The sequence below is a fragment of the Pseudomassariella vexata genome (assembly GCF_002105095.1).
Source record: "Pseudomassariella vexata strain CBS 129021 chromosome Unknown BCR38scaffold_32, whole genome shotgun sequence".
In the NCBI taxonomy this organism is placed as follows: Eukaryota; Fungi; Ascomycota; class Sordariomycetes; order Amphisphaeriales; family Pseudomassariaceae; genus Pseudomassariella; species Pseudomassariella vexata.
The window spans coordinates 25,043-41,135 of NW_024467987.1; the positions used below are offsets into that span (position 1 = coordinate 25,043).

Sequence of the window (16,093 nt, forward strand, 5' to 3'; positions counted from 1 at the left end):
GTTCACGACGTGGCGCCCCCACACAACGGTAGTAAGACGGGGCCCGTGGAGTAGCATCCGGTTTTTTTTTGACACCTAGTATTGAACTATGTTTTGGATCTCTGCCCAAGAAGATCCTGGCGATCTCCTTGCAGGGGCTGGGCCCTGGACAACCCATTGACATCCCGCTCGATCTTCGAAACTGCCACTGCAAAACACAGCCACGGCCGCTGCAATGCTCGGTCCCAAGGGGTCCAATTGGTTGATGGATGCAATTGGGTTGCTTGGAAGTGTTTATATCAGATGACATGCCGCCGTTTTCTATCATCTGTTCTTGAGCTTTGCATCCCGTTATTCCGAAGCTGTCATCTCATTTACCACAGGTTCTTCTTTTCTTTGACCTGGTGTCTTTATTGCTTTATTTTCAACTCATTTCTGACTTGGTGTCCTACTGCACAATTCGAACTCTACTTGCAATCTTATATATTCCATTATCTAACCTATTCATAACTTCAAGATGTACACTTACCAAGCCCTCGTCGCCTACCTGCTCGTTGCGGCCGCCGCCACCGGCAGTGCACGTAAGCAACCCCAACCCATGATATCCGTCTCTCCCTCCTCACCTCATTTTCTAGTACTGACACCAACAATAGGAAGCATCGACACCCGTCAAATTGGCGGCATCAGCTGCAACATCGCCCGCTTCCAGATCCTCCAAGCCCTCGGTGACACCAAGGACGCCACGGGCCAGATCCAGGATGCCGCCGTACAGAACGCGACCACGACCGGTCTGGACCAAGCCGACGCCGCCATCAAGACGATTGCCAGCGCACTCCTAAGCGGCGAAACAGCTCCGGCAGATGCGCGCGACGAGGTAGCGGCGGGATTGACGGCGGCATTTACTGCTCTTGAGGCTGGTGATGCGTAAGTTACCCCTTCGCTCGACAACAGCGTACTCTTCTTTTGTTGTGGAAGTACGGACTGACGATGGTTTTAGAACCGACACAGCTGTTACTGATGCCCAAACTGCTCTCGACAAGGCTGTCAAAGCTGGACAGGATGTCGTTGACAAGTGCTGAGCGGGTGTTAGCATTGATAGTTGATTGATAGCTTGATTTGGGCCAGGTGGTGATTTGCAATAGGCACTAGAATTTTGAATACCCAGTAGGATTTAGCCAACAATGGCATAAGTAGAGAAGCCTCAGGGCAGACCCAGTAATAAAGTGGAGTTTGATACTCAAGTCATGACAGAAGTGCACATTAGTGAGACATGAGAGGGTGGTGATCACACAGCTTGGGAGTAATGCTTATATATTAAAGCCTCGACTAACCTACGTGCTCAAACAGCAAGTTCCTTAGTCTTTCAACTTCTTGGGTATTGATATAGTGCAGATACAAAATTACTTTGCTTATACATGTAGCTAGTCTATAGAGGTTTTGCATATGACATGTCAATTTTAAAAGGACGAAGCAAGATGTATTGACATCAAAAACACAAAATATGGATAAGTTGAAGTTTAGGATGATATGCGGACAGATCTCGTACATTTAGCCTGCGAAATTGACATGCAATGCCAGCTGCCAATCCTTTGACCATGTACAAGGTCTTAGGATGCCTTTTCTCACTGAATTTTGTAAGTCGTTATTAAAATATTCCAGGTCAAAGGCATGCACTACCCCTGGTTACCACAAAGACGCAGAAGCTGCGAAGAAGTCAGTCTGAGACAACCATGCAGTTGCATGTAGATTTCCACGTCGGAGGCTGGGGATCAACAGACATAGCCTGCTTGGTGTTGGGCCTCGTATTTCACGTCGCAACAATAAGAAATGTCGTGGCCGCCCTTGTTGCGGCGAGCAGGATGTGATGCTCGAAGGGCCAGTTGTCGCAGGGATACACGTCAGGTCTGAAGGACCGTCACAAGAACAGAGGTTGAGGTAACACAAGCAACAATAACCACAGCAAACAACCACTGGACTTCAGACTTGAAGCATGTGGGAAGCATAATGCGCATATTATCCTTTTATTCTTCTTCCACTGAATTTCATTATCCACCGGTATTAATCTCCTTTCTTGATCACAAGGCGAGTCACTCAAGCCAAGATGTCGACTGAAACGAATTGGCCAGACGACAATTGGAGCCCTGATGATGTTGATTCGTGGCCGACCCAAATGGATGAAGGTATGAGCAGCGTAGTTCCATGTTCGTGGTGGTTGAGTCAAGATGAGCCGCCAGCTGGTCAGTGAAAAAGCCCCTAATGTGGCGTTCAAGCATTTGCTGATCGTGATTCAAGAAACAATCATTCCTGCTCGACCAGAGCTCATCGAGTTACGTTCAACACCCTCCATGGGTATTGGCATGTTTGCAACGGCAGATATACTTCGCGGGACTCGAATCCTTTTGGAGAAGCCACTACTAATCATGCCACCCCTCGAGGACGAAGGGCTGACTGTTACCTTCTGCTACGCACTCCTCACCTTATCGAAGGAGGAAAAGATGCAGATCACCCGCCTTCACTGTGCACCGTCCAACCTGAACGATTTCACTCAAAGTGAAGTGCGACGCTTCTACCAGCAAGCCAAGATGACCAATTCGAAAGGCGAGTCGCTCAAATGTAAGCAGTGTAAGGACGCACGAAAGGACACTCGAAAGCGCTTCGCCATTTTTCTAAGCAACCGGGTACAGTTGGGCGTTTCCGGAAGATACGGCACTGGCCTCTTTCCCCTGTTCAGCCGACTGAACCACTCGTGTGTGCCGAACACAGCCAGCTCGTATAACCCGAACATGCAGCGCTTAACTGTACATGCCATCCGTGATATAAAAAATGGAGAGCAGGTCACCGCATGCTACACGAATAGCCCCTTCATGAATCACGCGGACAGGAAAAAGCATCTCGACGAGTGGGATTTTAGTTGCAGCTGTGAGGCTTGTTTGGACTCGGGAAGCGACGTCTTGCGCACGCGAATGCGGGTCCTGAACGACGGCTTAAGTGCGTATCGGTATTATGGGGGAGATTTGCTTGATGAAGGGCCCAAGACTGCGAATGATGCAGTTAGAGATTCGGAGGAGCTTGCTGGAATGCTGGTAAAGCAGGGTATTGTGGGGCTGGATTTGTCGTTGGCGTATGTACTCTCGACTCAACTGTTGCTGATCGCTTACGCCTATGACAGGTATCAGCAGTGTGCGAAGCTCTGCCATGAAGCTCGTTTGCCGCAGAAAGCCCTCGAATACGCGAGAAAAGCACTAGAAGTCGAGAGATGCGCCATCGGCACCGAAACGAAGTTTCTGAGAGATGCTGGGGAGGGCTCTGAATATCTGATTGATTGTCTTGAGGGGAAGATCCCCATGAATCCAGCAACCGGCCAAAGGTCCTGGTAAGAAGCCCGAAGCTGTTACAAAGATTCTCATCAGTGTGGAACGTTTTTGTGGGCAATACAGCATGTATTGGTGATGGTGATGACCGGTCTAACCCCCAAAGCCGCAGCTACGGAAGGGCTACCTATGAGCAGCACTGCAACCAACACACAGGCGGTGTACCTAGGGCACCACAGTTTTTCATATACAGAACTTTTATCCGGTCACGTGAGAACCAGAAATTGAAGAGCGCGTCTCTTTTTATGCCTGTCGTGGAGGCAGTTACGACTACTGCCTAGTACCATCTTGCACCTGCCTTTTAGTAGATGCTACCACATTATCTTCACTCTATTTCTCAAGCAGCCGGGAAGCCTCGAGCATAATGAGAACAATTCGACAGTAGGCATAATTTATTCACTCATCATTGAGTCTCGGGCTCTCCATGGACTCCCAACGGTGATATGGATAAGTAAGGTTCCAGCCCTTACTTATCCATATCATCCAACTCTCCGCCATCTACTCAATTGGAACATAGAACCCAAACTTCCCCTCTGGATCCCATTCCTTCTTCAATCTCCTCAGCTTTTCCAGTCGCCACTCTTCATACCCATACACCGACTTCAACTCTTCGTTCCCATGTGCATAATTGACATATGCATGCAACACGCCACTATTCCCCTCGACTAGTGCCTCTCTAATCTTCTCCGCATAGTTCTGAGCGATCTCATAACGTTCTGGTCCGCTATCGGCAGCAAATATCATGAGCGGTGCGAGAAGCAGCTCGTTGAACCTATCTGGAAATGCAGTGCTTTCTGCTGGGACCCGATGCACCGCCTCGGTGGAGTACCCCTCGAGTAAGACGAAGGAATTGTTGAGCCACTCTGGAAATGAAGAGTAGACATCGAACGCCTTTCGTAACGCCTTCAGGTTGTACGAGGGTACACCGATCGGGAAGAGCATTGTGCTGGCACCGTTCCCGCAGTTGGGAGTATCGTATGCCGCCCCAGCGACAGAGTTCAATTTCGTGATGGGAATGACGTCGGTCTTGATGCTTTCTGGTCCAAGTGCGCGGATTGGCTGGACGTATTGAGATGGAATCTCTCGGCCCTGCCATATGATCCAGAAGAGGATGATCGGCTGTAGCGGAGTATTAGTAGAAGTATGCGTAACGAAACATAATTCGTTCACACTCACGTTGCTGGCATCGATATCTGGCCTCCTCTGAAAGAAAGCGTAGTGGGTGAGCTCAACCGGAATCGCGTTAGTAGGACTTCGGACTAGCTGATTAACAAAGCTGTAAAGCTCCTCAAGCTTGTCGTGGGAGAAGATATACTCCTCGTACGCCCAGCTAGCCTCTTCAGGGGTTTGATCAAAGATGCGATACTCCACCGATGTCAGTATTCCGAAATTATGCCCCGCTCCTCGAAGTGCCCAGAACAGATCCGGGTTTTCTTTGTCTGACACAGTCACGGCCGTGCTGTTCGCAAGAACAACACGAGCAGATATCAGGTTATCTGTGACAAGCCCATGACGTCCTTGTAACCAGCCATGGCCGCCTCCGAGGATAGTCGAAATGAACCCCACACAGTCACAGGCGGTAGACACTACGATCATGAGCATGTACTTCAGTTTCGCCTCTAGAATGGGATACTTACTAGCCTGCTTACCCTGATCCCATAGTATCTTTGTCACCTCACCAGCTTCCACTCCCGCTTGGATGGTCGCCTGAGAACCACTTTCCGCAATGGTAATCTCCTTCATTCCTCGCATCCAGATCCCAATGCCATTCTGCACCTTGCTGAGCGCTGATGTTACACCATGCCCGCCACCAATGGCGAGAAAATCAATGCCGTGCTTGTTCGCATATTTGACCTTCATAATACTCAGTATTAGCCATATTCTCCCAAAAGGTAGCCATTCCATACCGTTTGCACAACATCTTCTTCCACGGCAGGCATGACAACTACGGCAATTGCAGGCTGGAGGAGAACACTCCATCTGGTAGTGGCGGTTTCGAAGGCTTCGGACCCTGGAAGGTAGATTCGCGCATTGGTGGACAACAGGGGACCCAGTTCAGCTGTAATATTCGGACTTCCATCCAGTACCGAATAGTTACCGTTCAATGGACATTGAGACAGACTAGCGAGACTGCAGGGGAGGAGAGCCCAACACAGGAAAACTGATACTCTAGACATCCACATTGCAATTATCTTTGTAGATACAAGTGACATAGAGAATCTCGGGCAGCAGACCACCAATATTTATAGTCATGTATGCCAAAAGGCGTAGTGTCACAACAGCCCTCAACCGCGGGGTTGTTATGTATCGTATGCGCGGCGTGTAGTACAGGCGCAAGATGCGGACGGTCCTTTTCATTCTCTAATGTAGATTCGGGTCCTAAAACAACAGTAAAATTGACGCTTGTGCTGATTGTTGCCCAGTGCTCGAGACATAAAGGGTATTTGGCCCGAAACGATGCACATGCCGCCGGCGGTCACTATTCAACTTGCATGCCGCAAGGGTGTTGATTTGTTGTCAGTGCATGCCGTCACTCTACTACCAGAAGGAGACGGACTACCCCACTCTATCCATGGGAACCTTGCATACTCTTGGTCAATCAAGCCCCAAACTGCGTTTTGCTATAGCAGGCGTAAAGTCTGAAACTCAAGACAAAGGCGTTGTCGGACCGCACCAGCCCTTTTTCTGGCTCTTTGATGTCTGAAGGTTGATTTACAGTTTCTGTATTATTACAGCCACTTGGACGGACCTTTCAATATCTTCAGCTATGCCGATCAGCCGCACTATCAGCTCCGACACAGTGCGTACCTATTGGGCCCGTTACATTCTTTGGTAATTATGGCTTCTCAAGAGAAAAATTCAATTATATGCTTTGTTGTAGCTCGCAATAATTCCTATTGGCGTTTCCCGCGTCTCGCGACCGACCACGGTCAGATATATTTCCCGAACTCAACGGTCAAAATTCAACACTCATTGTATTGGAGAGAGGCGAAGAAATGGAGAATCTCAGCAGTAGACTAGATGTTAGCGATTCTATATTTCGAGTTGAGCGCCTATATGGTTTACTTACACGGAACGGTTTGCGTATTTGATTACGGCTTCAACAATGGTAACTCGCTTTCTTGTAGTATCTACTTACCGATTAGCTAAATAAGTACAAACAAAAGATAGATTGGAGGAACTATACGCTTACTATTACCGCTTATAGGCACATAGTAATACCATCCTAGTCATATATATATCTCACATTTATCATGAACTTATTCTCCATCATCAAGAACAATGTCCGTCTCCACTCACCTAAACCTCCAATCCCCTTCAAGTGCACAAACCGCCAAACAGACCTCAAAAAGACGACACCAACTACCACACCCAACATCCGGGCACTCTCATCTCCGATCGGCTCTCGAACGCATCTGCAAAATTTGCCAGAAGAACTTCCCGTGCTTTAAGAAGCGATTGACAGGTGAATACAGACGCTAGGATCACGGGACCCCGCATCGGAGGAAGGAAAGGACCGATAGGTCACGTGACCTACAGGGGTGGATATGTTGGATATGTTGGTTGTCCAACATATCCAAGTGGGGATCACCTGGACATCCCCGGGACAAGTGTATATCTGGTGGTGCCCAGGACACGTAGGCATCCCCGGAAACGAAGAAGCAGATGTCCAGGCCAAAGCGGCCTGTGAGCAACCACCCAAGACACAACACCCGACCTCATTCGCACATATAAAGAGAATCGCGAGATCCTACACTTGGAAGAGTTTCAACGATCGATGGGCCACTACCTGCCCTCAACAGTATCGAGATCTAGGGATCGCTATCCACCCGCGACCCCCCGAACTTGGCCTGCCCCGGCAACACCTAGGCAGATTACTCGCAGCGAGGTCGCACCACGGGGATTTCGTGACCTACCACGAGAGACTCCAGCATCGCGACGCACTGCTCAACTGCGGGTGTGGAAAGACAAAGACACCAGTTATGGCCAAGAATAGTATAGATTCCCTCCTAGGCACGGCCAAGGGAGCTCGTTTGTTTTGTCAATGGGCGGAGGAGACCAATTTCTTTACTGAGATCTGCCCATCGCACTGAACAGGAATGTTAGATGAAGACAGTCCCCTGTAACATAGATTCGACTAGCATAGACCATGCCGGCACTGCGCCCGGCACGTCTCACATGATGAGACGTTAAATTTCAATCAATCAATCAACCAAGTGGGGATCAGTGAAGGAGAGATGGGTATATAAGGGACAGGACCCCCAGGCATTTCATAGATAGACAGTCTCTACTTCAGTGATCAATCTAAGCATCAATCTAACCCATTGGTGAGGCAAACTGCCTTGACGACTCTATTCCCAGTTACCCTACTTGAATACTTCAGTTACCCAGAGCCCTATACTCCATACGTCAAACCCCGATATTATTGCTAAGGACTCCGCAGCAGGACTTACTTACTAGCACAAACCCTTACAGACTCTTTAGTGGTTTACGCAGCTAGACTATTATAGGTTTTGTTACATTAATCACCCAATCAAGCAGCCAGAGGCAATTCATAGCTATACTCCGGTGCCCCTGCCCACTGCGTAAACGAGTTGTCCATTAACAAGTACCTCTCAATCGGCAAGAAACTCTTCCTATCCTCTTTAACACCACACCCCTTGTTTTCGATCTCTTGACCCGCAAACCGATCATCAATCCACTCGATCCAAGTCCGCCTCGTAGCATCCAAGTTCGGTACATGCCCCACGCCGTTCACCACAATGAACTCAAGATCGTTGTCCGGGTACGATGCGCAGGTATCCTGCACCGTAGCCGCCATGACCTCGTATGAGACATAAATATCGTTCGTGCCCTGCAGCACCAACATGCGACCCCTGAACGTCTTGCGCCCGGGGTTGGCGAGACTTGCGTAAGCGTCAGCATACCACGCCTCGTTCCAGCCGTCCTGGACGATATGTTCCCCCGAGAGGTACAGCTGCGCCGATACGCTGATACCGCCCTCGATCTCCCGGAGGAGCTCCGTCCGCGCGAACCCGAGGGGAGTCAACCACATACTCAGGTTGAAGTGGGGTGCCACAACGGCGAAGCCGGCCTCTGCGAGCGTGAAAGGGCTCTGATGTCTATACCAGAGGGCTCTATGGGACGACGGTCCAGCCGTGGCGAAAAGTCCAGCTGGGAACTGCTGCTGGTGCGGTGGGAGTGAATGACCAGAGGATGAAGGCGGATGCCGGAATCACGGTGCCGTTTAGATTGTTAGTCGTATATAGGATGCGCGAGAGTGCCGTGTTTGGTGGAACGGAAAAAGGAGTCAATTTGGTGAATGCTTGGGCTTTGAGGAGTATTCCGGGCTGTACCAGGCTGGGGTCGGCGAGAGGGGGTAAGTCGTAGAAACTGTCCCGGTGAGGGCCGCCATTGGCGAGCTGGCTGTGATCAAATCTGAGAATTCTTTTGATACTGGCAGTAGTTGTTGAAGAGAGATTTTCGGCCTAAATTTGGTTACTGGTGAGAGTGAACGACGAGTTGAATGATACAGATTGCTCCATGGCTGAAGGTAATTGCGCCGCAATGAGAGGCTTGGCGAGAACCACTCCGAGGATAGTCTGGAATAAACGCATCATGACTGAAGCTTCCATTGATGGTTGTTTTCTCAACTCTGATCAAGCTTTTGATAGGAAAGGTTAGAGACAGGTTGGGCAGCTCTTAAATACGTAAAGCGGATGCTTAGAATAAATGTAGCCCACCTTCATGAGTTCTGTAAAAGTACCTAGGTATTTCTCAACTCATATTTGCTTTTCGACCGTTTCTTCCAGTATCTGAAAGTCGATAGTGCCTTCCCAAGCTTCTAGTCATGAGATCATGGCAACTGGGGTTTGGCTCTTCCGCTGCTTATACAGCATCTGGCGGATTACACAACATTGAACCTCCCATGTCGAAGAATACTGAGAAGAAGAGTCGCCCATGATCACGATTTAGTATTTTTCAACGTCAAATTGATATTAGATCCTTCAAATCCAAAGCCAGCCAAAGACTGCGGTGAGTGAGTGATCCCTGGCTTTCTCACTGCCTACTTGTACAACCTCCCTTGAACACAGCCAATCAGCTCTCAAGAGCAATATAAAAGGCGGAGACAGCTCCATGGAACTCCGTGGCAGTCAATCTTATGAAGCCAACTTACGAGTTACCAAACAGGGCAAGTACTTTTACCAATGAGAACCTCTCATTGAAGATGATGATCGATAATCACTGGGGCTATTAGTGTAGCGGGTGAGGTATATCCTTTGATTTCTTCATAACGTCTGCCGGGCTACGTCTGCTTTCAAACGTCATGAATTAGGTCGGCCGACGACCGATTATGGCAAGTGCTGATTCTACTGATTTACGACTGCCGTTTCGTCCTTGGGAACTGCATCTTCACGAAATCAATGTCGAAGGCCGTTCTAGAACGTCCGTCCGCCTTTGGTCCAGTGACCAGTGTCTGACCAGCGCTGCGGGCTCATGTGGTAACACTCGGGGCTAAACAGCAATGAAGACAAGCTGTAGGCTTTCGCACGGGGGACCAGGGGAGCACACGAGGACTTCGGCAACGTCTGTGTAAAGAAGGTCAGTCCAACAAAGAAAGCCTCCACCACGACCAGTACTACGGCAGAGCTTGGGCTTCTCACATTATGCTGTAACTATTGTCCTCGATTCCAAATTCTGTATAAGGTCTCTGCCCCGATGCCTCGTGCATCCTCATGACTCGCTGCTGACAGCTTCGTGTTTGGCGGGAAATGTAATGATTACTTAAGTAACATTAGTGACAGGGGCTGCCTCCGTGCAACAAGGCAGAATGTGGATGGTTCTCCAATCATGTAAGCATTCCAGCGAGCCCAAATAATGGGTATGTATCTTGTGGCAGAGGGATGGCCGAATTGATAGAACGGGAGTCGGCATCCTTTGTCTTTTCTTGCCTAGCCTGGAGGTTATATCTTGGCTGCATTGCCTACTCTTAAATCTGGGCATTGTCGAGAACAGAGTGTGGTGTAGCAGACAGCGGCAACACGCTTGGAAGGAGCTTCGCCATTCTTAATCATCCTTGCCAAAGTTACCCTGCTGATTTCAGTTACAGAGACGGTCGAGTCGAATGTGCCCAGGAGCATATTCTCCGATGGGTCGTCGTCCACTGATGCGGGCAGGTTGCTGGGTGCTGACCAGTTGCGGTCATTCGAGAGGAGCCCTCCGAGGTTGACAGCGCGACGGAGTCAATTCCGTTATACACTGTCGATGGACGCTCATTGCCTCAAAATCGACCACCTGGTTCTCGATCGCAATCTAACGGCTGACCTCCTTCTTCACGCCTTGTCAACCTGCTTCTTCAACTCCCTCTCCTTCTGTAGAACCTCCAACTCTAACCTCTCAACGCTATACTTCAAGGCCTCCTTCCGCTGCCTTAAAGCCTTCGCCCTCAACCTTGCCTCGCCGCTCAGCTTCTGCCCCGCCGCTTTGTTGCCTTTACCTTTGGCGTCATGTGTTGCCTCATAGTCGCCCGAGGCCTGTGACAGGCGACCTTGCTGTAGATCCGAGCGCGCCTTCAGCGATTCAATCCGCCGCTCCACGCGGTCGATTTGGGTGTCGGCGCGGTCGAGGAGGACGGTGATGGCGGGGCCAATTTCGTCGCGCAGGGAGGATTCGGCGGCGGCTAGGGTGGGTTGGGGAATCAGTTCGTAGTGCTGTGCGATACGCGTTATAAATTTCAGACTTGGGAAGAAAGAGCTATGGATAAGAATGAACATACGCGGATGGTCTTGAGCACGTTGAGTAACCGCGGGAAGTCGGAGACGCCGTTGCCAAGGGTGTCGACCGAGGTCTCCAGGTGCGACAGCGACCCGCGGAGGGCGGTGACGCAGTCGGCGTATGAAGCCGTGCCTATTGACGTGGATGTTGACATCTTCAAGTGGGATTGATGATTCTGAATGACCTCAAGTGATTCCCGTTGCTGGTGCTGTAGGGGGGTGAGCGCGTGACCCAACGCTGGTCACTTGCAATTACGATGTCGTTACCCAAGACAATTGCGCGATGCCCAGTCGAGTTGGCGGGGCACCTTCCACTGTAGCTTGGCCCCACCCCACACCTGGGGGTATAGGACACTTAAGATACTCCGTGTCACTCCAGTAACATTCACCTTACAGAGTAAATTTCTTACAGACAAAGAATGGTTTCACGTAATCTTGATTATACAATGGTTGTTTACTGGGATTTATAAGTCGGCTGACCGGCTCAATGCCGTAAGGCAGGTCTAAGCAACGAACGACAATACGGTACAAGTACTTGCAGAAATCCACCGACGTTCATTAGTTGTTCACACCTGCATAGATTGTTTACATACTGAAGTAGCTATCTTATAGATTGAGTATTAACCTTGTCAAATCACGAGGCCCATCTCCCACCAGCATGAACAATGTGTTGAATTAAACAATGAAGTATAGACATGCATCGGTGGTATGCAAAGGAGAGACTTAGCACCTAGACATTCTCCGGCGGGCATGAGTCTATTAGGCCTCCGACTTACCATAGTATTTCACAGCATTTATCGGTTAGGGACCAGCAACGCTTCTATAGCCTCATAAGAACAATCTAGAAGTGCAAGTACTGCAGTACCTCGAAACATCGGATGCTACTCCGGCGAGCCTCCCGTGGCAATGTCGACCGACAGGGGTTAGAGATCCTTGTTGGTTGCCATTGACCGATGGTTGATTCAATGAAAATTCGAGTTTTAAATCAGTCTCAGAGCTTCGAGGAAGTTTTCAAAGCATCGTAGCATGCCTGTTTCTCATTGAGTACGATAAATGGCGTTTTGTTTCGACTGCAAACAGCTCGCAGACATCATGAATGCATAACGAGGGATCGCATTCAGTGCACGGTCTACGAACTAACTGGTGCATTGTGAAAGAGTATCATTTTCTTCCTCCTGTTTTCAACGTACTGGGGTATTACGCTAGGATTCCCCTGGGTTATTTGACCTCGATTTCGAATGCTTTATTTCCAGTTGCAGAATGCATTTTCAAGCCAACGTCCTCGCGGGTTTCTTTGAGACAGCCATTCTTTGTCGACAAAGGGGTTCGTTACCTCGAAGATGTCGTACTACTTATTAGTGTAGCCATACTCGATTCTTTCCCTTTTGTTTTGGCTTTGTGCGAATTCTAATTATTGTCTTATACCAAAACATAACCTCTCCAAATATGCAACGCAATAACGACGAGCTGAACGCAATCTATAATTCGCTAGAGACGTACTTCGGGGCGGATATCAGGTTCCAATGGGAGAAAGAAATTGGACGCGGTAGTAATGGAATCAGCTACCAATTCAAATACACAGACCTGAAGGAAGGCGAATCAAAACTACTGCCACATCATATTACGAAGCGGGTAGTCTTGAAAATCGCCCCAGACGACTATGCTATATCTCGATCCGTACCCGGTCAAATTGAAAATGTCTTGGGGGGTGCAGTTATCGACTCAGACGACAATCATAGACCTCTGTTCGACACAAATCCGGACGAGGATTTTTTGGCGAGTGCAGGTATCGAGAACGAGTCATCCTCCCAGGATTCCGGCAAGGGCCGCAATAGTGAGGCGACGAAGCAGCTGGCGAATGAGCTACGATTGTTACAGGTTCGTCGCCAATGCATCCTTTTATGTTAATTTACTCAGTATTCGACAGGATTTTGCAGGAAGCCACCACGTCGTCAGCCTCGTAGAGGTGAAGCGCGATCCCTTGGGAAAGGAAATGTCTAAAGAGAAATATGGTGTGAGGCAGCATGATATGAATAACTGGATTTACATGGAATACCTCGAAAATGGAACTCTAGGCGATTTTATTATAAATTACCGCCAGCAGTATCCGGGTAAAACTCTACCAAACCGACTGCTATGGAGATTCTTCATGTGTTGTAAGTCCCTACATAATCTCCCTACATAACCACCCACCCGAAGAACCTCACGTTTCGCATCATACTTAGAAACTCACGATACCGGCTTATAGTGGTCAGAGGCTGCTTGGTGCTGGCTTACGGTCCTGAATCAGAAAAGTATACATGGGCGGAACTAGACGCCGATCTAGGACAAGCGGACATTGGCAATCTGGCGCACTTTGATATCCACGACGGCAATGGTATCTTGGCTCTATTCATGATATCTGTCGATTCTTAACCTACTAACAGTAATAGTTATGTTAGGAAATGTTCTCCCAGCAATTCAGCCATCCGAGCATGAAATTACTCCTATTTTGAAGTTAATAGACTTCGGATCAGCCGATATTCTGAATGAAAATGAGCCGAAAAATCAGAGAGCAGTCTTAGAAGAGTATGTCTCATTTTGTGAAATACCCCAACCCTGAATTGTTGCTGAGTTGTTGATAATAGAGAGTACGAAGATGGCTGGGAATACAACATCTACGACATTGGTCATGTAAGAGAATTCATGCAATGCATGCAACGCGCCCGAGTATGCTGACACCCTTTCAGATGATGACAAGCCTAATTCTCCTTGACAGTAATCCCCAGCTCCCTAGAGTGACCAGACGGTCAAACACCGACCCGCCTGAGATGCAGTATACGGAGACAGTAAGAGTTCAAGATGAGGTCTTCCACACGTCGGGAATACAACTGGTTCCAAATAACGAAACACTTCAAGACGTCGATCTGGAACTCAAGCTCCTTGTTTGCGCTTGTCTAGCAGTTGACCCTAGGTGCCGCCCAACCCCGACAGATCTGGCAGCGCAGATCGGAAGACATATTGCTACCGAGGATGCGACGAAAGCTGGGGAGACTAATGCCGACATATCAATCATTTTGGAGGGAGTTATATTTAACGCGAGCCCTATCGGGGCATTAGGAGTTGCTCAAAACACCTCCCAGAAAAGACGCAAATTTCTCAACGGAGAAGAGCAATAGCATCTGGTCCATAGTTCTAGTAGGAAGCATACGAAATTGCACGCGGTGGTAAATTGTTTGTACGCACAACACGTGTGGGTTTTCAACAGCTAAATTGATTGGATTTGTAGTCTTAACATCTGTGGTGTTCTGAACTAGCAGAAGGCTCAAAGCCACAAGCAACACTTGTACGGGAGAAGATGTTGCGGCCATTACTGTAACGCATGGTTGAATAGTTGAGAAGTTCTAACCGCTGCAGGTAATAGGTTGGATACTTTGTATACCTTCACAAGCTGGATCATATTGTGGCCACATCCCCTGCCGGTTCCTGCCCTCGCCAGTTTTCCTTCTGACTTGCTGATCCAAATGGCTCACGGAATCTCTTTCAGCGTCTTTTGTTCCCACTTCCGAGAAGTCATACAAAATATGAACCGTGATAGTGAATTTTCGCGGAGACGACTCAAACCTGGTCCAGAAAGATCCGAGAAAATTGGCAGGCAACCGGCGCTTTCTCGGAGCTTTCGGCTTGAAGATCGTGTGTAATAGAGCCTCCCTCAACTCCAAACCTTCCCGGAGACACCACAATCGATGAGCAGCACTTCTACACTATTCATGATCAGGGGCATCATCATACCGCTCATCACTCATTACCTGATATGAGAAATGAGGGTTACTCCTTTCTGTGTTATCCCTAAATTACAAGTCGATGCCCACCCTTGTGCTCGGTTAAACTCGACGCGCCTCGCAGTCGGTTGGAAAAGCATTCCGGAGACGGGTCTAAATATGACCTACGCATCGGATGGAGGGGCGTGGAACAAAGTCTCCTTGGGTGACAATGGAGGATCCATATACATGACCGTATGTATTAGTTCCGCCACCGCCACAGGCCCCAAGGACGGCGCCAAGGACGGCGCAAGCCCGTCCTCATCCGCCAGGGCACCCACCATACCATCCCCGAAGAGTGAAACTCCTCCTTTGAGTCCGTCGAATTCGCCATCTTCCTCTACAACACGACCTTGATCCGGTACCCACTCGGCGCACACTCTTCCACCAATAATAAACCCCCGGCCCCTCCCTCCCACCTCGCACGGCATCCTCTCTCTCTCGTCCCCAAAGCCACAACCTGGTCCGCGCCCCTAACCAGCAAAGCCACCGCACAAATTCTCCTCGGCACCCAAGCCCAAAACCTGCACTCATTCGACCTGCCCGATGGCTATAGGGTGGACGGTATCGTCATCGATGGCACCAACCCCTTCCCCACGGGGACCGGATCCCAAGCCGAGGATGACCTACACTAGGCGCATATAGCCATCTTCCTCGACACCATGCAGGTCACTTTGAGCTCCGCGCGGGCTTTACAAGCCCTCTTCGCCACCGCCAACGAGATGGTGTAGACGGACGCCATGACGCGGTCTGACGTCGGCGTTGATCCTGGATCAAGGAGAGAAGTTTTGGATAAAGTGGGGGGATGTCTCAGAGGCGGTAGGAAATTCATGATTGAACGAATAAATGGAATAATGAGACAATACAAGTCTTGTGCATAGTTGATCCCTCATGCCACAATTATCTGCTACTTCTCAGGAGATTCTGCAAATGCCCATTTTCTACTATGAGTGGGGAAAGAAAGACAATAAATCACGAGGTGCGTGCCATCGAAGACATTTCAAGAAGCTGTATTTCTAGAAAACCCTATTCCAAGTATGTCAACCCCAAGGCCATGCAGAGACTTATCGGATATACACATAACAAGAAGTGAAGATAAAGAAATTTCAGCCCTAGAACGCACCTAAACTCCCCCATAATGCAGACAACAAAAGCAAAATCCACTACG

General features: G+C 49.1%; 7 protein-coding genes across 7 annotated transcripts; 3 read left to right on the top strand and 4 right to left on the bottom strand.

Moving 5' to 3' along the window:
• The first annotated feature begins 202 nt into the window (after positions 1-202).
• BCR38DRAFT_479346 (uncharacterized protein) lies at positions 203-1,208 on the top strand. The gene is made up of 3 exons (XM_040863144.1): positions 203-560; positions 633-903; positions 977-1,208. The coding sequence occupies exons 1-3, from the start codon at positions 497-499 to the stop codon at positions 1,056-1,058; spliced, it is 417 nt and encodes a 138-aa protein (XP_040709286.1). The 5' UTR covers positions 203-496; the 3' UTR covers positions 1,059-1,208.
• Positions 1,209-2,755: 1,547 nt separating this feature from the next.
• BCR38DRAFT_453309 (uncharacterized protein) lies at positions 2,756-3,447 on the top strand. Its single transcript, XM_040861580.1, has one exon. It carries the CDS (start codon positions 2,763-2,765, stop codon positions 3,354-3,356), a length of 594 nt encoding a protein of 197 aa, XP_040709287.1. The 5' UTR covers positions 2,756-2,762; the 3' UTR covers positions 3,357-3,447.
• A 401-nt stretch (positions 3,448-3,848) lies between these two features.
• BCR38DRAFT_403853 (uncharacterized protein) lies at positions 3,849-5,760 on the bottom strand (the record flags this gene model as incomplete). Its single annotated transcript, XM_040857802.1, has 4 exons — positions 5,258-5,760; positions 4,988-5,204; positions 4,584-4,936; positions 3,849-4,469 (listed from the first exon to the last, which is right to left on the bottom strand). Exons 1-4 carry the CDS (start codon positions 5,561-5,563, stop codon positions 3,849-3,851), a joined length of 1,497 nt encoding a protein of 498 aa, XP_040709288.1. The 5' UTR covers positions 5,564-5,760.
• Positions 5,761-6,181: 421 nt separating this feature from the next.
• On the bottom strand, positions 6,182-6,890 carry BCR38DRAFT_453315 (uncharacterized protein). The gene is made up of 4 exons (XM_040861581.1): positions 6,651-6,890; positions 6,544-6,576; positions 6,421-6,481; positions 6,182-6,355 (listed from the first exon to the last, which is right to left on the bottom strand). Exons 1-4 carry the CDS (start codon positions 6,727-6,729, stop codon positions 6,307-6,309), a joined length of 222 nt encoding a protein of 73 aa, XP_040709289.1. The 5' UTR covers positions 6,730-6,890; the 3' UTR covers positions 6,182-6,306.
• A 994-nt stretch (positions 6,891-7,884) lies between these two features.
• BCR38DRAFT_491399 (uncharacterized protein) lies at positions 7,885-8,968 on the bottom strand (the record flags this gene model as incomplete). The annotated part of the gene is made up of 3 exons (XM_040864656.1): positions 7,885-8,538; positions 8,591-8,773; positions 8,885-8,968. The coding sequence occupies 3 exons, from the start codon at positions 8,966-8,968 to the stop codon at positions 7,885-7,887; spliced, it is 921 nt and encodes a 306-aa protein (XP_040709290.1).
• A 1,518-nt stretch (positions 8,969-10,486) lies between these two features.
• Positions 10,487-12,216, bottom strand: BCR38DRAFT_509081 (putative mitotic spindle biogenesis protein Spc19; the record flags this gene model as incomplete). The annotated part of the gene is made up of 3 exons (XM_040864986.1): positions 10,487-11,062; positions 11,128-11,258; positions 12,204-12,216. The coding sequence occupies 3 exons, from the start codon at positions 12,214-12,216 to the stop codon at positions 10,685-10,687; spliced, it is 522 nt and encodes a 173-aa protein (XP_040709291.1). The 3' UTR covers positions 10,487-10,684.
• A 34-nt stretch (positions 12,217-12,250) lies between these two features.
• BCR38DRAFT_509083 (uncharacterized protein) lies at positions 12,251-14,283 on the top strand (the record flags this gene model as incomplete). Its single annotated transcript, XM_040864987.1, has 6 exons — positions 12,251-13,003; positions 13,053-13,281; positions 13,374-13,502; positions 13,558-13,693; positions 13,753-13,798; positions 13,855-14,283. The coding sequence occupies exons 1-6, from the start codon at positions 12,572-12,574 to the stop codon at positions 14,281-14,283; spliced, it is 1,401 nt and encodes a 466-aa protein (XP_040709292.1). The 5' UTR covers positions 12,251-12,571.
• Positions 14,284-16,093: the final 1,810 nt, after the last annotated feature.